The sequence below is a fragment of the Aplidium turbinatum genome, chromosome 6 (assembly GCF_918807975.1).
Source record: "Aplidium turbinatum chromosome 6, kaAplTurb1.1, whole genome shotgun sequence".
Lineage (NCBI taxonomy): Eukaryota > Metazoa > Chordata > Ascidiacea > Aplousobranchia > Polyclinidae > Aplidium > Aplidium turbinatum.
This window is the reverse complement of record NC_137477.1, coordinates 2,200,669-2,222,383: the sequence shown is the minus strand read 5'-3', so window position 1 is coordinate 2,222,383 and position 21,715 is coordinate 2,200,669. Positions and strand designations below refer to the sequence as shown.

The following is a 21,715-nucleotide window of genomic DNA, read 5'->3' as shown; positions in this document are numbered from 1 at the left end:
ATGTGTTCAGTCGATTACAAATAAAATACAACATCTGTAGGCTACGAACTGCATTGGCACGACTGGAGTCATAAATTAATCAATAACATATATTTACATCAACATAAACAAACAGATACATATGAATAAACTCAACACGGTAATTACAAATTACAGTCCTGAAACATTTTGTTGGCTCAACAAGCTTTTATGTTTGTAGGCCCAAAGAAGTTGACTTTGCAAATGCAAAATGACATTTTAATTTGGAGCATAATGTCTAACTTTCTACTTGATTTGGCAAGTTCGTTTAACACCAATTCCGCGCTTGGAATGTGAGTAACAGATAATGAAAATGCCAGCCTAATTTATCGAACAAAATCGTTAGCATGGCTTCCAACTAGCGTAGCCTACTTTCGGTTTCGATAGTCTACACTCTACAGTATGGCTGTACGTGTACGACGTACGTCTATTCATAGTACATTTCATACCGCATAGAACGCTTAAAATGTTTTCAAAAAATTTCGGGGGGGCAAATGCCCCCAATGCCCCCCCTGGTTGAGGGCCTGAGTAGGAGTAAAAATAAGAAGATGCTGCTGACAGAGTGATGTGGAAGACGTATTCTGCTCGGGCGAATCTCATTCAAAGAAAGAATAAGGCTCGAAATAGATTGTGATGAATTTAAATTAATTTTCTTTTATTAAAAAAAACCGCACGTGTCTTTTTCTTTATTCTGACCGGTTTCTACACCATTTCGACCGGAAAAATGACGTCGGTGTGCCGGTAATTTTCTTAGAAATTTCCCGTTCCGGATGACTACATCCGATGGATCAACAATTCAACACTCAACAGCGAAAATAGAAGTTGAAAATTAAAGTGAAGTCGGCCAAGCTTACCCTACCCAGGATATTACTTAAGTTGTGATATTATTATGTAATTTGCATGTTGTTGAACCCACTAGGCTCAAGTTTCATTTAACAGCTTAACTGAACAACTCTTTTCTGGTTTCATTTTTGCTTTTCTGTATAATTTCAATGGGACTTACTGTGAGTTCGAGTCTCTGCTAGGCCTATTGCAACACATGTAAACGGGACTGCCTGCTGAATTCGGCTAATTTTTTTTAGTTTAGATGTGTCTGAATAAGTGGAATTCATTCTAATGATACAGTTGTAGTGGACGTAGTGATTAACAACGCACTCATACGTAGCTGTAATCAAGACTGCAACATTCCGAGTGCAGCAGTGGTGACATACGGTAGCCTAAGAACAAGGTCTATAATTTTATGCAGCAGTTTATTACAATAAAAAAGAACAAATCATGTAAAGTATCACTTTAATACAAAAAGGTAGGCTATGCATTTAAAATTGCAGCTGTTTAAAGTATCATACGTATGGTATTAACTTTGATACGGTAATTGACAATTGTTTTTGCAGGAGTGTTAGTACTGGCACCTACTGTGATACAAAATGCCTGTGCCTAACAGGTTGCGTGATTTAATCCGCAATGTAAGAAGTTGCAAGACTGCAGCTGAAGAACGTGAAGTTATTCAAAAAGAATGTGCAGATATTCGAAATGGTTTTCGTGGAGAAGATAATGTTTTTCGCTGTCGAAATGTTGCTAAAGTTTTATATATTTACATGCTAGGCTATCCCTCACACTTTGGACAGGTAATTAAAATCAAGTTTGTATTCACACATGAATTTTCATAAATCATCCTTTGGAAATCGTGGTGTCAAAGAGTCAACAGTTGTCAAAGTTTTGTAAAAATAAAGTTCATGATAAATGATTTTACCGTATTCAAACTTTTATCAACAGCTTGAAGCATTGAAGCTCATCGTGAGCAGTCGTTTCACAGATAAACGATTTGGATATCTTGGTGCCATGTTGCTGTTAGATGAACACAGGGAAGTCCACCTTCTTATGACCAATTCATTAAAAAAGTAAGAAATTTTCAATTATATTTAGGCATTGGCTATTTGACCGGCGCCGGTCTTTGAATCTGAAACACTATTTAACCGGTCATGACGTCACTATATAGGCACTTTTTCTCTTTCAAAGCAAAAGACGAGAAGCGCCTATACGGTATAAGTTCTAAATTCGTCAACTTTATTCAACTCAATCTGTGGCGCGTATGATATTTCTCCGGTTGCTATTCCAGAGGGAATGAGTTCGATACTACCCGGAAGCGTTCCTTTTTTTTATTTTATTTTTTTAACTAAATTTTGACCCAAAGCGCATTTTTTTAGTCAATTTTTAATTTGAGTTGCCTACAGCCCTATTTTTTATGTCTTTTCAACTGTGAGTAATAAAGTTAGAGTTTTTTTAATTTGCTGAAATTTGAGATTTTCTCTGGGTACGGTAATTTTCCGTTCGTCATAAGAGGATGTGACCGTGTTTGCCGAGCGACGCATTACATACCATTACCATTTTTTTAAAAGAAGCATTGTATATAACTAACTTGTTGAGAGCAAAAATATAATGCGTCGCTCGGCAAACACGGTCACATCCTCTTATGACGAACGGAAAATTACAGTACTCAGAGAAAATCTCAAATTCCAGCAAATTAAAAAACTCTAACTTTATTACTCACAATTGAAAAGACATAAAAAATAGGGCTGTAGTGTAGGCAACTCAAATTAAAAATTGACATAAAAAAAATGCACTTCGGGTCAAAATTTAGTTAAAAAAATAAAATAAAAAAAAGGAACGCTTCCGGGTAGTATCGAACTCATTCCCTCTGGAATAGCAACCGGAGAAATATCATACGCGCCACGGATGGAGTTGAATAAAGTTGACGAATTTAGAACTTATATAGGCGCTTCTGGTCTTTTGCTTTGAAAGAGATAAAGAAAAAAGTGCCTATATAGTGACGTCATGACTGGTTTAAATAGTGTTTCAGATTCAAAGACCGGCGCCGGTCAAATAGCCACTGCCTTATATTTATGGAGCAAAATAAATAAAATGCTTGGTCAGTTTGAACAAAGAGCTCAAAATGTAAATATTAAACTCAGGTTCAGCAAACACTTTTTCATCTGCAGTGCTATTGTTTTTGTCTTCAGTGCACTAACGAGAAAAACAGTTTAGTGTTTAAAAGGCTTGCTGAACATGAGTTTGGTATCTACATTTTGGACTCATTCAATTTTTTTAATAACATTTGTTGTATTTTAATACATACAGCTGGCATGTTTTATGTTAACTTAACTATAAATCAGGTATATATTATATATACTGTATTAGTATTACTATACCTATGTTAAATTTTCAAATATTTAAATAAACTTACGATATGGTTTAATTTTGTTTAAAACTGCAATTTTAGTGATATGGGCAACACATCCCAGTATGTACAAAGTCTTGCTCTCTGCACTTTGGGGAATGTTTGCTCAACAGAGATGGCCAGAGATCTTGCACTTGACGTAGAAAAGTTGATGAAGAATGGGAATGCTTACATCAAAAAGAAGGTATATAATCATGTTGAGTAGTAATGCTTTGTATTTTTGTGATATTGTAAATTATCATTGTTTTATGTTGTTTAGTTATAAGAGTGACTTGTTAGTGGTAATAGGCCCTACAATTTTCAGGCCATTTTGTGTGCATGCCGTATTGTTCGCAAAGTTCCAGAGATGATGGAAAACTACATGCCATTAACACGATCGCTTTTGGTGGATAAAAACCATGGTATGTGAAAGATAGTTCTTACATTATTATGTTACTATATTAATCTATGCATTAAGCTATGGTACTGGATACTAATTTCTCATTAAAAGTTGAATATTTTGTATTACTGTGGGACGTGATAAATATTGCTTAAATTTGGTTTCTACTAGAGATGTACCGATACCAATATTTTGGCGATACTTTAGTGTTACAAAAAGAAGCAATTTTGGTATTTGCAAGTAATTATATCAAATGCTAAGTTTTACCTTATTTGCATAAAACTATTAACAAAGCTTTGAATTGGCATAATATGCCAATTCAAAGCTTTTTTTAATAGTTTTATGTTTTTAATAGTTTCAAGAATCCAATCTCAACCGCATTGTTGTGTCATAATAGTAGGTTTTAGTAATGAAAGGCCACCGTAATTGAGGATTGGGGTATAAGGGAAGAAACATTACATCATAATTGGGGTTTCTGAAAAATTAATAAAGTGTTTGCACAAACTCTCCAAATAGGCTATCATAATTGATAATATGATGTAAAATGTAAACCAAGTCATTTATGTAGTCGTACAAAAACTATTCGACAAGTAATGTGCAACCTAAGGGCGGTAGGCACTTTAACATACTGATATTCTATTGAACCACGAGCCATCAACCAATCAGAAGCTTTGCTGTTCATGACATCATCAAGGTTGCGTTTCTCGGAACAAAGGAAAAATGCAACTTCCCACCACTGCTATTGCTCTTGCTGGTTGTGTAATTACCAAAAAAAGTTTAAAGTATTATAATAATTAACTCTCTGGCTGAATGCTGAAATGGCCACAATTGGACGGACAACCTAACATCTGATGGTTCGGGTTCGTTCAATTGGATATCAGACTTATCAGTATGTCGAAGGTCCTACCCCTAAGGGCGCTTGTTTCGTTGAGAAGCTTTTGCCAGGCCAAGACTACCAAGGTAGCAAAAATGTATAATTTTGCATCGTTTTTACGTTGCTAAACGTTTAAAAAAAACCATGTAACTTGGTTGTTTTTAGTAAGCTGGTTCTATCAGTTTGTGATTTAATTTCCACCTTTCGTTGTAATAAACTCATCAAGCTTAAACAATGTCAGAGTAAGTAGGCTGCGCAACAAACTCCCACAGCCACAGTTATCACCACTTGCTGCTGACAAGTCAAAGAACATCTATGTCTTTTGATGTTGCCTATGTGCGTTGCATTTTTGTGTTTTTTTTTTATAGTGATACTTGCCCTTCGCTATTTCTGTTACGTTTAGATGATGTCACGTTATTATGCCGATTTCAGATATAATAATTTAATTCATGACGTTGTATGGATGAAAAACTTTTACAAGTTTTATACTCTGCTGAGAGTAAAAAAGAAACACAAATGATAAATATTGGAGAAATTGAGTTTCCTTCACAACTTAAGAATCGAACAACGCAAAACTGTTGAAACAAAATGTTTTGTTTAAGTGAAAGAATCACTGTAAGCAACCAATGTTAAAACGTGCGCGCAAGAAGTCATGGGGGTGTGACGTATCAAAAATTTGAACAGGTTGTTATTTTTCTACATCAATGTGACGTTAGTTACTACTTTAAAAAAATTATATCTTTGCTTCTGTAGAAAATCCCCAGCAAACGCCTTTTTTACGTGTTTAGTATCGGCCAAATTTTGCCGATACCGATACTCAAAAAATGGCCGATATCACCGATACCGATATATCGGTACATCTCTAGTTTCTACTACTAATTACTATGCAAAAAATCTAACAGTATGCTTCAATCTTTTTGGGATCTTCAAATAGTTCTTAAAAGTTTATTACAGTAATATCAATTTTTAATAGCAATTAAAAATACTTCTTTCTATTTGAATAAAAACTCTTTGAAAATTCTACCAAAGTAACTTTACTTGCTTAAATTTGCTTTGCTTTTTGCTTGACATTGAGAATTCTTTATAATGTTCACAACATTGATTGTGTAGATTAAATCTTTTATCACAAGTTTTGCATATGATATGGTATGGCACAATTTTCCTTTAATTGCAGTATATCCCCTGGCATTGTCGGCTTCAGAAGTAATTGTTAGCGTTTCACAATGAAAAATTTTTTATGAAATTTGTCAAAAAGTGCAATGCACCAAAGTGGATTCTGAGCTTGCTGAATAGAATAAATTTTTGGTGCATCACTCGCAGGTGATATACTTTTGAAAAACAGTCAAGCAGCTAGAAGTAAAAGTGCTTGTTATGCAATGCATGAGTGCATGCAATTGTTGCATATTTCTTATTGTTTGGTAAAGACAAGGTAACTTCTGTTTTTGTAGGGGTAATGCTTGCGACAGTGGCCCTGATTACAGAAATGTGCAAGACAAATTTAAGTGTACGCACCAACTTCAAGAAGGTGGGTGATGTATTAGCTACAACTGTGCACATGAGCTTGCTTCGTAATTTGTGTCAGCAACTGGTTAGTTAGTTTCACTAATTTGCTGTAGTTTTGTGGGTCATGTAAAGTTGGAATAGTTTTTAAATTAGAAACATCAAAAACATCTGTTCACATTGTGATGAATTACAGTCAGTTTCTGACAACAAAATAACCTTTATTTGTATATAATTGTTTTGTCTGTCGTTTCTGCATGAATTAGTAAACATAAGTTCATGGGAACAACCAAGAAAATTTAAGAACAAGACGTATATATCATACATGTTAAATTCCGTGGTGCATTAGCAATGCAGAAGGAAATGTGGTTTTCCATGTTATGCATTCTGTTTGCATGGTAGCATGTTGGCATTGTTGGGTAGTCACGCGTAGTGGTGTAGTATCTCCAGTTTTTGAATGTATCTTGTTAAGTAACAAAGGATCTATTGTGCGTTGGATTAATTGTCATTAATTGTAATTTTTAGTACTGAGAACAGGACGTGTTGCGGCCGACCTGTCGTAGAGACATCTCGCCGCAAGACTACTTGACACGAGTTCTTCTTTGCCATTTAGCATAACATCTCGCCTTGGTACTTTTGTTTATTTTGTGCTTATGTTCTTAAAAGTTTACTAATGTTTTTGTTTTCACTTATAAAAAAAATCAGCCGACAGGTCCTGTAGTTTGAAGCAAGTTATCATGTGCACAGACCTTAAGTTTATGTTTTTTAACTGACCCCACTGTAGACATTTTCCCGATCACGCGGTTGCTTGCAGCTCGTCCCCACTCTCGTTCGGACCCTCAAGAACCTCATTATGGCCGGGTATTCCCCAGAGCATGACGTCAATGGAATTAGCGACCCATTCTTACAGGTGAAATTATTTAGTTGTTTTTACGTGACAATAGAAATGGCAAAACTATTAAACCAAGTCTATCTGAGTGTTTTCATCTAGCAAAAGGAACATTGTTTAGACATCAGTCAGATTGATTTCAATTTGTTGCTAACTGAAAGCAACTGTAGCTCTGTCCCCCAGGGCCCCATCACCACTTACACTTTTAGAAGAGGCAAGATAAACGTAGAAAGTAGAACTATTTTTGCTAATATTTAAGTCAAACTATTTTATTTTGTTTTCGTTTAATAATGATCACTGATGATATCCAGGTCCGCATCATTCGCTTGCTACGGATTCTTGGCCAGCAGGACGCGGAATCGAGCGAGGTCATGAACGATGTGCTGGCCCAAGTGGCCACCAATACAGAGACCAGTAAGAACGTGGGGAATGCGATCCTGTACGAGACCGTTATAACCATCATGGAAATCAAGTCTGAGAGCGGACTCAGGGTCAGTACGTTCCCTGGTCACTTCCTCTTATGTATATCGTACAAGGTCATCAATAATTAACATTACAACTTCAAACAACTGTATTTAACAAATGGCAGACAATTTTTGAGTAATAAACATGTACAGTATATTGCGTTTTTTGTTTGTTTGATGAAATGTCCATAGCCACGTTATGCATGGATAATACACTTGCACAAACAAGTAACAGTTGTAACTCACTACGGTTTGAAACGCGCGTTTTAGTTTCCTGTGGAAGGCAGTATTTGTACATTGTCAGAAACTTGCAATAACATGCTTTGTTGACAACCCATGTTTTGGTGTAACATTCATACCAGTATTACCGTATTGTATGTATTCCAGCTAAGTGTGCTTTAGAAATAGTCTTACAGGGCGGGGAAACCCAAATTAGCTTTGCGAGTTTTTTGTTTCAGCGTGATGTCATTGTGTACAACATGCGTTTTAGCAAAAAAAAAATCCAAATTTTGTTGCCCTTGTCTCGCTAAGGCCGCTTTTGTTTGATACCCGTTGGCGGGGTCTCGCGCGCATCAAGCTGTGACGCTGTTCGCTGTAACGTCACAAGGTACATATAGTTGTGGCCAAAATTTTAAGACCAGACTTGATTTATGACCATTTTTGCATTACTTCAAAATAATGCATCAGATATTGTTTCAGTTGCATCATCTTATATCTGATGCAGTATTTTGAAGTAATGCAAAATCGTCATAAATCAAGTCTGGTCTTAAACTTTTGGCCACAACTATATGTACCTTGTGACGTCACAGCGAACAGCATCACAGCTTGATGCGCAACGAGACTTCGCAAACGGGTATCAAACAAAAGCGGCCTTAGCGAGACGAGGGCAACAAAATTTGGATTTTTTTATTGCTAAAACGCATGTTGTACACAATGACATCACGCTGAAACAAAAAACTCGCAAAGCTAATTTGGGTTTCCCCGCCCTTTAATGTACCGCGTACTTAATGCGTAACTACAGTAATATTGTTATTTCATTTGGATCTTATGGGTAATTCTCGTCACGTTACAGTATTGGGGCCCAAGTCCGTGGCTTAGACGATGGCCCTAACCCAAACTATTGGTCGTGACCCTGAACGGGTCGCAAATCGCAACTAAGGCCGCCAAATAAATTAAAAATGGGCGTACAGTGGGTAGTTTACTCTGGAAACTCCCCACCATAGGATGGCATACACTTATTTTCTGAAATGGGGGTCGCACAACAGATGAGACGCCCTGGCTTAGATTATGGCGGCTTAAACCATACGAGACTTTTAATTAGCTTGCTCACTCACAAAATGCTTGTTGTCATAGGTTCTTGCTGTGAACATACTCGGTCGGTTTCTATTGAACACTGACAAGAACATTCGATATGTCGCCCTCAACTCCCTCCTCAAGACTGTCCATACGGACATGACTGCCGTCCAGAGGCATCGGACAACCATCCTTGATTGCCTCAAAGACCCCGACCCTTCGATACTCAGGTAGCAGCTCGCTAGGTTGACGTTTTTATATTGTTTCAACGTCGCTTGACGATGCAGAACCGACATTTTACTGACTGCTTGGAGTCCTGTTCGACATGAAGGTCTTCACAAAGAGTGGAACAAAATTTTTAGACAACGAGTTTCATGTTAAATCAAAGACTTTTTGTTCTGAACATTCGTAAGCCTGAGCATAGAGGATTGCATAAAATCTATCCGACTTTAGACCAAAATTTACTGTTTTGATTTATAGTTTGTATCCACATCACTTGATAGTTCTGATTTGATTTCACTCATTTTGACCGATTGTTGCAAAAAATCACTTTTAAAGATTGCCATGCCTTCTCTCAACGATGCACTTACAACGTGATTGTAAGTGTTTTTATGCGCTAAGAAGTAAACCTTACCCTATGTAGAACCTTTGAACTTGACTGTAATAACGCTCCTGGACTTACCTTACTTTCCCCATCACAGGCCTGCGATGTCTCTGTGCTTTGCCCTGATCAACAACACAAATGTGAGAGGGACAGTGCGAGAGTTGATCACATTCCTTTCCAAGTACGATGTTTCTGCTCTTTTTTTGTATTTACTTGTTTAGATGTGATCGCTTTATTACGTGATTTCTTTTGTTTAGTATTAAATCTTTTTAATGAAAAGTGGTATAATTCTTTAAGGGACCAATACAGCGTACAAGCTAAACATAAATCGCGTCTTTGAATTTATTCTGAAATGTCACAGAGATATCTTTGTGACGTTTTGCATGTCTGCTGACCATGTGAGCATGCTTTAATTACAACCAAGTTTATTTCCATAGCACTGCATCCGTTATATAGTCGCGATTGCTCTCAATGCTTTGCAAGACAGACGGTGTCTGCGCAGCCACATAGACCGGTATCCGAGTTCGTGTGTTTTGTTATTGAGTTTTGTTAGATCTGGCAGTATTTTTTCTGTCGTGATACCACAGCCTTCGTCTCGGAGACGGCTCTTCACGACAGCAAAACTTTATTGCCAGCAAGTACTTGCTGTACGGCATTAGGTTCGTAGCTAAGCACCGCTTGAATATTTATCAACTCAATTCTCTTCCAGTTGCCCCATCGACTTCAAGGGGGACTGCTCTTCGGGAATTTTTCTCGCCGCCGAAAAGTACTCTCCAAACACTAGATGGCGCATTGACACGATGCTTAAAGTCCTGACAACGGTGAGTTCCATGTTCGATGTTGTGACCAAGAATCGAACCCGGGAGCCTCTGTTCTGGCATTCATGCTTCTGTTTTGTGTTTCTACCTTGTAACGTCAAAATACCACCAGCTACCAGGCGCCTGTATGATATTGATGTCATAATTATGCTAAGAACATGCCAATGTTCAAGTAATGCTGATTGATGCGCAAAACTGAGCTGTTTCCTTCAACCGAGGAATGTTGCATCTGATTGCAACCATCAAATGGTTACGCCTACAATCAAATATGTGGCACCGTAGTATGTTTGTTTCTACTTACTTGCTTTCATTCCCACTTACGTTCCCGTTGAGTTGTGATATTTCACACCATTCCAGCACTTTGTTTGATTCTCAGTGTCAAAACTTTTATGTCACGTTGTGGTTCTATGAAGCTGTTTTGAATTTCCAGCCAGCCACATCTCGGTAACCTGACAAGTCTGTTTGCTTACGGTTACTTTTAATCTTGTTTATTTGCTGTTGATAGAAAGTTGTTTGCTAATCCAGCTCATCAGCTAACAACGCTCTGTTCACTGTTTAATGACTGTTCAACTATATTCTCTCCAGTGACTTCGGTTACTGAAGCGCAAGCAATTTATCAACGGGTCTTATTGCAGCTGTAGATTGTAAAAAGGTTAAAATGTTCTATGAAAAGAAATTCTATTTGTTTTGAATGGATCAGGGAAAAGTTTTAAAACACAAATTCCGAAACAAATTTTAAGCTGTTGCATGCACGCCAACCCAGTCAGCAAATCAGTCCTTTTACACGTTTTGGAAATATTGACGTTGAATCAAAGTGAAAACGACTGATTTGCTGTTTGGGAAGCAGTGAGCTCGATGTTCGAAGGAACGTTTGTTCGATTCCTACCGAGAGTATGCGCTGTGTTGGCACGTCAGCTTGAAGGCAGTCACGTGGGATCCTCGCCTTTCCGTCTATTTCCGTATGAGTCTGGGAGCAACAAACACTTCCATAGGCCCCCTGGCTTGTGGTCGGCGTCAACAAAACACACTCTCACGATGTGCCATTCTTTTTTCGAACCGCAATAAAGGTTCAAAAACACGTATTTTAAACGTCAATCCACGGTTAAATTTTGTCACTTGACAACGGCCGGTGGAAGACAGTTATCACGTGACCTATGCATCGTGTGATAGTTTTGTTCTGTCACAAGTTCATATTGTTTTCGCAGGCTGGTAACTACGTACGCGATGACGTCGTACCCAGCCTCATCCACCTGCTATCTGACACGGATAAAATGCACGGATACGCTACCAACAAGTTGTACCAGGCTATGGTGGATGCTGGCGACTTGTCGATGCTGCCTTTGACACAGGTGGGATGCTTGCTTGTATTGTGGCACTGAAGATAAATCATTTTCTTTATAGTTTTTTGAAAGAGATTTCCGGAAAATCTTATATCGTGGAACTTTTAAATGTGTCGGGTTGTCTAGCGCAGTAGTTTATGTCTGACCTCAGGTCTAGGAATGGCCGGTTGCGAATAAAACAGATATCTTTTCGCATAAACATTAATTGAAAAGATGCACTGGATTTTCAAGCGTCTCGCAACTCTCCGAAAAAGCGGCTCGGTACCTGTGTATTGAAAGCTTCTAGTTTATTGTGATTTCATCATTTGTGTTTTAACTTTGACGTTCATGTAGCCGGTTGTGTTGAGCATGGGAAGGAAACCAATGCCGGGCACACAATCGAACGTTAAAATAAAACTTCACAAATGTGACAAAATCGTAGTGGTGATATATGGTTGATTGAATAATTGGTTATTTCCCCACTCCCCAGGTGACATGTTGGTGCTTGGGGGAATACGGGGACGAGTTACTGGCTGCCCACACCGTAGAGGAAGAGCTCGTTAAGGTGAGTTGATGGTTTGTCGCATGTGGATTCGTGTGTATGGTCGTGAAAGGAGTTTGTGTCATGCAACTTCAAAAAAACAATACAACGCCACTTGAAACGAAATTTCTTTAAGCTTTCATAGATTTGACAAATGATTGTCGAATGTCGAAAGCCCGAACCTGGTATCGTATCCAGTTTGTATTCTGAAGGGCAAGGTTGTCTTCAGTTTAACGCCTATCTATAGCAATGTGCATCGTGGTATTTTAACAAAATCTCGTGCTTGCTGCAGTAAAGTCGTTGAACTGTAAACGGCCATTATCGTCATTCAACCTAAGTTTTTTATTGGGATTACTGTGAACCATGATTTTAAAGTAGTTGGCTTTCTTAGGCTAGAGTTACCATGTTAGCCTTCTATACAAACGCAATCTTCGTATAAGGTGTGTTGTGATATTTTTAAGGTTGCAGAAACCGAAGTATTGGAGCTTTTGGACAGCGTGTTGATGAGTTCACTCACTAACTCTGTCACTAAGTCATATGCTATCAATGCTGTTGTGAAGCTTAGTGCGAGGTTTCCTTCTTACAAAAAGTAAGTTTTTGATCGTGTACACCGAGCTAAGAACCACTATGGTACTTTTGCACATAGTTGTGCTGTACTAAAGTTGTTTTACAAAAACCAGGCACTTTTTGTGTCCTATGACGTTGATCCAAAGTAAACAGTAAACTTAGTGGTTGTTTCCTGATAGAAAAATCGTTTTTCGTTTGCATGCTCAACTCCAATGGCTGGGCGTCGTGTAATTGTTGTTGATTGTGACGCAATTAATGGTGTGATTGTGACGTCATCAATGATGTGATCGTGAGGTGTCAATTATGTGATGGTGACGCAACAATGATGTGATTGTGACGCAGTGAAACGGAGAGCATCGTGAGCAGGTACTCTACCTCCCACAACATGGAGGTGCAGCAGCGGGCTGTGGAGTACACGGCGTTGTTCAAGAAACACGATCATCTCCGACCGGGGGTGCTGGAGCACATGCCCCTGTTCGAACGGCCTACCAAGACCGAAGACAATAAAGAGAATGTTGAAGTAAATGAACCCGAGACTCAGGAAATGTCCGACCCAACGGAAAAGGTTCCTCCCCTTAAAGAGACGGTGATGATTTAGTTACAGTATTATGACAATTTCTTCTTCCATAATACTTAATTTGTCAGAACCTTGTTCCCGTGGAGAATTCTCTATCGTTTATTGTAAAGTTATATTTAAAGTTATTATATATACTGTTTCCTACTACTTTATGTTATTCTCCCTCCCTCCCTCTCATAATTAATGTGGTAAGTTACGTCCATACCAGCTCCTCCTGTGAGGACCCAACCAGCGAATCAGTCCTTACATACTACAACGTCTGGAGACGTTGGATCAATGTAAAAAATACCGATATTCGAGTTATTGCACACTTGTTGCACTGCTTCCTGGCTGACTGAGACTGTTGTTCTTAACTTTCCGTGATTTGTTATGTTTCCAAAACTTGTACACTTGAAGCAAATGTAGCTGCCATTATAAATGTCTTAACAAACACAGTTCACAAATGTGGAAACACTTCTAAAAACTAGCTTGGACAACGAGCTCCACGTGTGGAAGTGCCATACGAAAATCTGTTTTACCATTCATGAGACCTTCAGAAGGTTTTTATTCGAATAGAATCCATGTATTATTCAGATAAAAACTATTTTATATGATTAAGAAGTTTTCAGAAAGCCCCAATGAGGGTAAAACAGACAGTTAATTTTTAGGAGCGCAGCACCTCTATTTGCTCAGCTTGCCGTCGAGCACTCTTGTGGCATCCCTAACAATATTAATTTTACATACTCAGAGTAATGTGGACTTGTTGTTGGGCTTGGTCGACCTAGGTGATGCTTCATCCGCTTTCCAACCTCATCCACCTTCCTCCGCTCCAATGGGGAATGACTTGGGAAATATATTGGACTTAGGTCTCACGTCTATTCCCTCCCAACCCCCCACAACACTCATGCCAACCCCTATGAACGGATACGCCCATCCACCTCAGAACAACAATGAGGATCTTCTGTCCGGTCTAGATGGCCCAACAACCTTAATCACGGATAAGTTTATGCGAAGTAAGTACTTGAACTGACTCTGCACTTTTTTACATTAATTCAACGTCTGAAGGCTATGAATCAATGTAAGAAAGGACATTTGCTGACTCAAGATCGTGTCTTCACGGCCTGCTGCTCTAGACGAGACGTACTTTGCTAATATCGCAGCGTTGTATGAGATGTTATCGAAGATCTTCGCCTGTTCATTTCATCGTTGTAACTCACTAAAAATTTAATTAAAATAATAACTCGATTTTAGCGTTGTCTTCTTCGTCGTATGAGCTTTCTTCCGGACTATATGTTTGGGCATGAGGTCATCAGCCACTCGACAGTCTCATCATCCAGGGCCTTCAGTCCAAGCGTTCCATGTGGTGGTTGATGGATTGGGCAGTCATGGACGACATGGTCTACTGTCTGGTCTGTGGCACCACACTCGCATCTCGGTGAAGGAGCCAGGCCCCATCTGCACATGTCTGAACGAAAGCGACCGACGCCGGTTCGTAGGCGGTTAAGCCGGACCCACGCAAGTCTTGCGAGGGACATTCCCGGAGCGTTATTTATTTAGCGTTGTATATTATCACGACCCGACAGGGGATCGTACCCATGTCTCCGGGTTCAGAGGCGGGCACTCTAGCCATTGAGCCGATAAAACTTTCAAATCGAACCGTTGTGTTTATTGTTGACCTCGCCCTGATGACGTCTCCCTGAAGAAGCGATGTAACATATTGATCAAAAACATTGTTTCATGTTTGCTGGCATCTGGTGACGATGGTTAACTGAGGGATGTCATTTACGTTTGCTATCTGTCGATCAAAGCAGTTCTGTCATTTAACGTAGCTGCCAATCAATTGAACCAAACTAGGTGTCATAATGGAAAATAAATGGAGACGAACTTTTGTAAACGTCATAAACAATTTCAGAGCCTGCCGACAGTGTAATCGCCTATGACAAAGGAGGGCTCAATATAACGTTCACGTTTGTTCGAGAACCTTCGACCACAGTGACCAGTATCAACCTCTCGGCCACCAACTCAACTAACTCCGACCTGACTAACTTTCTATTTCAAGCTGCTGTCCCTAAGGTAAGCGCACAAACTTGACATTCTTGTTTCATTTGTAGCTACAACTATTTATGTGAAAGCTTGTGTGCGTTGATTTAATGTAAAAAAATGTTTGTTTTTTTGGTTTAAGACCCCGGTAGAGAATCAATTGCTTTTTCAACATTGATTCAACGTCTGCAGACAAATCGGTGGCTCTTTCTGTATATTCAAATATGAACTTGTTGGGCCAATGGTTTTACTCAAAATTGTCTTTCTGTGCTGTGTATCACTTTTTGAACGTGTGACACGTTTGAACGACAGATGTTACTTCGAATATTGGGTAAGTAGCAGGAGTGACATTCGACTCTGTATTGTTCACTTAATGCCCATTCCTGCCTTATACCCCTCTGAGTTGCAATATTTCATTTTTATAATGAATTGGTGCACTGTGAGATCATGCTTTACAAAAAGATGAGCATGGCTTAGTCGGTATTCGAACCGGCGCCTAGTAAATCTTCGTTCGCTGAGATATCACCACATCACACGCACCTACAATTTGTATTCCAGTCGTTTCAACTGCAAATGCTACCACCCAGTGGAAGCGTCGTGTTGGCGAATCATGGCAACGTCATCAATCAGACGGTGAAGATGAACAACCCGAACAAGGCGAGACGTGTTTTAATAATTCCTATTTGTTACATTGTGCCATCACAATGGTTTGGTCCCCCAAGGAATGATTAGTCCGCCTGGAGTTCAGGGACTTTCCTCGTAGACCTCTTAACAGATAAACTAAATCCTCTCTCTTCCCAAATCTTTTCCAAACATCCAACCTACCGAAGGTTTGGCGTTCAAGCCCCAAACCAAACGCCGCGTTTCTTTAAGAACAAACCCTCTCGTCAAATACTTTGATGTTTACAAATTAAGGTGTTTCATGCCATTGTGGGCAATGCGCCGATGAGAAGGAATGTTAAGATTCCTGCGCAATTCCGTTATGCGCAGTCGTAATTTTTATCTCACTTGGTAATGCGTTCCACTGTATGAGCGAAGTAGGCTACACAATAATCTGTTCTGTTTAAGAGAAATCATGTCGCCGTATGAAAATATTTGCTTTGTTGCATCAGGTCCGACCAAGGTTAAGAATGCGCATCGCTTACTCTTCAAATGGAAACAACTTTCAGGAGATGGAAGAATTCAACAACTTCCCCCACTCTACCTGGCAGTAGCATGGCACAATCCACGCCAGAATCAAGTCGTCAACTCCGTATCCAGTGGATCGCGCAACCAAGCTTGTTTCTTCCTTTAGAACATTGTAACAGGGTTTTGGGCAATGGGGGGGATTCAATCTAGTTAGCAACCAGTTTGCTTTCATTAAAATTAGCCACACCTGGCTCTTGCGCACGATGATTATATGAAGTTCACTCGAAAAAGTTGGCCAGCAATCGGTTTTGCAAACCTTTTTAAGTTTTAAGAAGCGGTGTGCGTGAACCGGACGAATCCTACCACTGGTTTTGGGAACCGCTCAGTGACTACGCAAATTGTTAGTTTGTGTATCTGCACCAAAATTGCGAGCAGCTGTCACTAAGTGAGGTTTTAGCTGCATCATCAATGATCATTAAATATCACATGCGACACCTTCTGCATTGCTAGATTGAGCCAAACTGCTTTAGGCTTGCCATATCCTAGCATAAGCATGGCCGCGGACATTATCATAAAATAAGACGATGCATGGTTATTTGTTAGCGTCACAAGACCCGAGACGGGCACACCACAGTGTTTCTCACCTGTCGTTTAGTATTTGACGCGTGCAGTGCCCGTGTTGTCTGCTGACTTAGGTATTTCCTCTTGGTGGCAACTACGGTTTGTGTTATAAACACAAAGGCATTTTAACGTTGCATATAGCTGATGATGAGCAGCTCATCAAGCGAACCATTCCTATTCTACATTGTTAATACGTTTGTGGTCGGTGAAAAAGAAATAATTTGCTAGCTGCGGATGAGAAGTTACAAACTGCCAAAGAAATACAGTGAAAGACATTTCACTGTTTCATCTGTTCTCGCTTTTTGAACAAAAGTTTTAATGCATTTTTATTCTATTACTTTACGTTGTATCCATGTATGAATCTTTCCTTTGCCAACGCGTCCACTCTTCCTTATAATGAAGCCAGGTAATGCGGAGCTGTTTTATGACCTGACATGTTGCAATTATTTCTGTAGCTGAGTGTTTTGTGATCATTCTGTTGCGTCGTTTTAGGTTCAACCTGTTTCTGTAAAAGCGCTTCCTTGCTGTGTTAGCGTAAAATCTTATTATCTCATCTGGTACGCTGCTCAAAATCCAGGAAGCAAATCACATCCTTTTTACATTAATTCAACGTCTGCCGAAGTTGCATCACTATAAAAAAGATGTGTTTTGCTTGCTGGGAAAAATGTCGAAGCATATAAATTCTATTGGTGTCAAACAAGGTAGGATTAAGCCAGCAGCGCTCGTAGATGTTCGAGCTGCCTTAAATAGAAATATGAATTTGTGTAAAATTGTACAACGTATGGTACTGATGAGCCAATTGCATCGCTTGGTGATTGTTATGTTATGCTTAATCTGTTATGATGAGATACAGCATTTACAAATTACTTCTCCAGCATATTCTTTGAAGTCCTACCGTGTTTAACTTTGCAGATGTCGTGCCAAGGAGGAAGTTTTGGTGCAATAAGTTCAAGTACATTCATTTGCTTAGATAAATAGTAGAGCTTGTTATGGTACTTTCCATGGATGGCACGTCGTATTCGATGCGGATCTGTTGGTCATCAACGTGATTGTTTGTGACAATAGCTGGGTACAAGGATATTGTGTTGTTGTCAATTTATTTATTCCATCATCTATACATGTTTGACCGCGCCGTGAGTGTATCGAAATCATGTTTGTTTATTTTATATTGTTTGAAGACGAGTTCTTATAATCAACAAATGCGCACATACTTTTAATTACAGTTAAAGCTTCTCATTAATTTGTTATATTGAACCTTGAAGCAGCTTTGAAAACTTGAAACTGCTTTGTATATATCGTCAATTATACATTTACCATCGCTCTATGCTAACTTTATAATCATTCGCTATCTCCGCTTGCAGCAGATTGCGCATCAACATGGGTTACTTGACAGGGTTCCATGTGATTTTATGAGCCGTACTGCTTCCATGCTGGCTCAAGGCAGATTGGAAGAGGGTGATATGTCACCAGATTATGACCCGATTTATCCTCACTGCGTTATGCAAGAAAGAACACAATCGGTACCCTTTATTAAGTCTTTGGTATTACCCGACCTGGAATCGAACCCAGGGCTACCAGCACCAGAGCCAAGGCGATAACCACTGAGGTGCTGGTGCTAACTTTAGTTATGGAATATCTTTTACTTCAACATCTAACTCAGTGTGATGAGTATTGAAGAACTTTGCACCGACTACAAAGTCTACACTCCAAAAGGCCATTCAAACATCCCATGACGTAGCATGAACCCAGATATGTTGTTTCAAACTTCTCTGTCATTTGACATCCGATATACAATAGCATTTTCAAATCATTGAAATTTCTGGTGTCCACCATGAAAGCTTTCTTTTTGTTAAGCAAAGATGAAAATTCCAAGATGTTGTCCATAATTCTGGCCAGTGAAGTCTCGGAAGACTGGCTTTGTACGCGGTGACTGGACATGCTAGAGTGAAGTTGCCAAGATTACGCATCCTCAGCCCTCAAAAACTTATCACAACAGTGAAAAGGAAAAGTTGTTTTTACTTTTGACCTTCGCAGCGAAAACTATAGACCTACATCTCAAAGTAGCAGAGGTGTAGAATACAGGCAGAAGAGATACTTTATCAATGTTGGCTTTAATTTTACATCACAGTGTTTGGAAAATGCAATGAACTGCATCAAACACAATGTTGAAGTCCTAACAAGGCCAACACATACATCGAAACCACGCTGGTGTGGGCGGTACGCTTAAACTTTAAAGGATGGTCGCTCATTTCCGACACAGAATAGTCTTCCAGTAACAATAACAGTACAATAAACTGGGATTTTACACTCCGAATCTAGACGCCTGGACAATAGTCCAGTAGCGGATATAACATTTTTTTTAGGCCACCATAGTTTTTATGAAGAAAAACTGCATAATGTAAGTCAAAGACGTAAACGGTGCGTAGAGAGTCTGAAATATTGCATTTTTCTTTAAGGGCCGAATGAAAAAATGTCTACTTCTAAATTCACTGCTGAAAACAAACGCGCCCGAAACAACCAGATAGGTTGTGTAGTTATAGTGATGAGATTGACCGTGCGAGAAAAATGTTGCACAAAATTACGTTTTTTCTCCATTTTTGAAAGCACGTGATTGAACAAACGAAGAAGCTGAGGTGAATAAGTATCACTTCAGCTTCATCAACATTGCTTGACAAGGAAGGAGGTAAAAACAAGGGAACATACAAGTTAATCATACAGTTAAAATGCTTTTTGTTTACAATATAACAAGCAATCGTCATCAAAAGTATTCTCTTCAAAGAGGGCATTTCCTTTACAACGAAAAATACTTCATTTGTGATGTCACTAAATACTTTTAAAAACTTTATCCAGTTTCATGGCATCAGCAGTGGAGCCTTCGATTGTCAGCTTACCCATCGTGTATGCTGAGGTTGAACTTGTGGCCCCAGAGAGAAGATCTCGGAGAGTAGCTTGAGACAAAGATAAAACAACGTCAGGTTTGTCGTTAGGCAAGCCTCCTCTTCCTACAGAACCCGGTATATGTTTCAAGTCAAGGTGATATCTTCCCAAGTCCGTAATGTCAAACTCAAAAGTGACTCCAACTTCCTCCACCAGGTGGGGCCCCATAGCAGCTTCCACTTTCATTATCATATCATCGACAACAGAACCCGACACAAGGGAACTGTCTGATATCGGCTTGGGCTCATTATTTGCACCATTAGCAGCTTGGGCTAAGAATTGCTGGGCGAATTGGGCAAGACCACCTAATGCATCACCACCAAATGAGGCCTGACCTTGGGAAGGGGGTGGGGCGGCACCAAACATAGGCATAAAAGAGGATTGCTTTTGATTTTGTGGGGCAACCAACAAAGTGATTTCCGAAAGTTCGACCCTGCTCACTTCTGCGCCCCATTCCTTGCATGATTGGTTGATATCGGCTTGCAAATCGTAACCCAATCGTTGCCGCTTTGACTTTATGTCGTGGTATGACTTCTTACACAGAAGATTTGTCATATCAGCCATAGAACTGTCTCTCATGGCATGGTTCACATCTTGCACTGACAAGCTCATCAACAGAGGGTTTGTGATTCGGAATTGAATCATCGCCCCAATTGAAATGATGCAACCATCTGTCGTGCAAAGTTTCGATGGGGGGACATTGAATGCTTTTGTTCGTAAATCAACAATATGCCATCGGTCAACACACGGCAGCACCAATACAAGGCCAGGACCTTTAACAGGGCACAGTCTTCCAAGCCTGTATACGATAATCCTCTCATACTGATGGGCTAACTTCAATGAAAAACATCCAGAGATTGGAAAAGTTACCAAAAATAATATGTATGATAGTAGAATAACTACACTTGTGCAAATGCAATCAAAATAAGTTTGTTTTGATGTGACTGGAGTTCCATCATTAGTCAGATTGATGTAAGTATCTTTTCCGCCTCGCAATTTCTTGTCACCAGAAAATGTAAATTGAGAGCTGTAGTCAAGTCCACTTTCATACTGGGACAATGGGGCATACTTGATGTTAGTCGACATTGCAAACCACTGTCCTATCAGACACAGCTGAAATAAACAACGATATCAACATTGTAGTTCAAACATTAGTCATATGATCGACATACTGTATTCATAGACTGCATGGAAGTAATGTTTTCGACAAAAACATAAATCTGTGCGTTTAGAAAAGTAAATACAGTATCATGAAATGCAAAGACTAGTGTGTTCAAAACAGATGCAATTTTCCAATCAACTTTGCCTGAAACAAACCAGTAGGGCACTAAACCGATAGCTTGAATGGCCTATCAATTTATTTTTGACTATCCTTGTGAAAAAAATACTTGTCATAGCAGGATTATAGAAAAGGTGGAGACAAAATGCAAATGATAAAACATCCTCAAAATTGCAACATGATACCAAGGAATAACGATTTGTATGTCACTTACAGGAAAAAAACAACTTTTTGCTTTGAATAGCCTAATCACTTCGTGTCTTCGTAATATGAAAAATTGGTTCCAATTTAATTACACCTGCCAGCTCAGTGTCGGAATGGTGTCTTTTCTTTCACTTGATAGACCATGGTTCCATTTCAGGTCAAGTGATACCAAAGGCTTTTAAAACAGTGCTGATTGTGTTCTTTCAGGCAAAACGATGAAAATATGCGATTGTAATACTAAAAAAGTACAGTTACTAAAAAACATCATCAGTTACAAAACGACAACAAACAAACTATAGCCTATCATTATTGTTCACTGAGAAAAGTTATAACAAGTTTAATAATAAAACCAAAAGAGAAACAATATTGTTAGGAGGTAGTAGGCTATAGTAATTGAGCAAGACACACCATATGTAGGTCAAATCATTATAATTCAACAAGGAGTGTAA

At 39.2% G+C, this 21,715-nt stretch overlaps 2 protein-coding genes across 4 annotated transcripts; one reads left to right on the top strand and one right to left on the bottom strand.

Annotated features, from left to right (window-relative positions):
- Window positions 1–1,437: 1,437 nt before the first annotated feature.
- Window positions 1,438–18,170, top strand: LOC145771745 (AP-1 complex subunit gamma-1-like). Of its 3 annotated transcripts, none has more exons than XM_082583478.1 (18): window positions 1,438–1,643; window positions 1,792–1,916; window positions 3,296–3,437; window positions 3,558–3,654; window positions 5,955–6,031; window positions 6,821–6,916; window positions 7,207–7,386; window positions 8,713–8,882; window positions 9,354–9,437; window positions 9,966–10,077; window positions 11,280–11,423; window positions 11,884–11,958; window positions 12,396–12,523; window positions 12,844–13,087; window positions 13,806–14,070; window positions 14,970–15,130; window positions 15,656–15,754; window positions 16,210–18,170. In XM_082583478.1, exons 1-18 carry the CDS (start codon window positions 1,443–1,445, stop codon window positions 16,309–16,311), a joined length of 2,502 nt encoding a protein of 833 aa, XP_082439604.1. In that variant the 5' UTR covers window positions 1,438–1,442; the 3' UTR covers window positions 16,312–18,170. The 3 variants fall into 3 exon arrangements, with proteins under 3 accessions (XP_082439604.1, XP_082439603.1, XP_082439602.1); XM_082583477.1 differs by having other exon boundaries at window positions 6,791–6,916; window positions 12,844–13,066; XM_082583476.1 differs by having other exon boundaries at window positions 6,791–6,916.
- A 674-nt stretch (window positions 18,171–18,844) lies between these two features.
- Window positions 18,845–20,901, bottom strand: LOC145771653 (stomatin-like protein 1). The gene has a single exon (XM_082583382.1). It carries the CDS (start codon window positions 20,867–20,869, stop codon window positions 19,670–19,672), a length of 1,200 nt encoding a protein of 399 aa, XP_082439508.1. The 5' UTR covers window positions 20,870–20,901; the 3' UTR covers window positions 18,845–19,669.
- Window positions 20,902–21,715: the final 814 nt, after the last annotated feature.

What these genes read in the sequence shown, in the direction of transcription:
- LOC145771745 (XM_082583476.1), top strand. Translation starts at nt 1,443, where the DNA reads ATGCCTGTGCCTAACAGGTTGCGTGATTTAATCCGCAATGTAAGAAGT. An exon ending in TACGCACCAACTTCAAGAAG is followed by an intron (nt 6,032 to 6,790) that starts GTGGGTGATGTA and finishes ACCCCACTGTAG; the next exon opens with ACATTTTCCCGATCACGCGG. An exon ending in TTCCTCCCCTTAAAGAGACG is followed by an intron (nt 13,088 to 13,805) that starts GTGATGATTTAG and finishes TTACATACTCAG; the next exon opens with AGTAATGTGGACTTGTTGTT.
- LOC145771653 (XM_082583382.1), bottom strand. Translation starts at nt 20,869, where the DNA reads ATGTCGACTAACATCAAGTATGCCCCATTGTCCCAGTATGAAAGTGGA.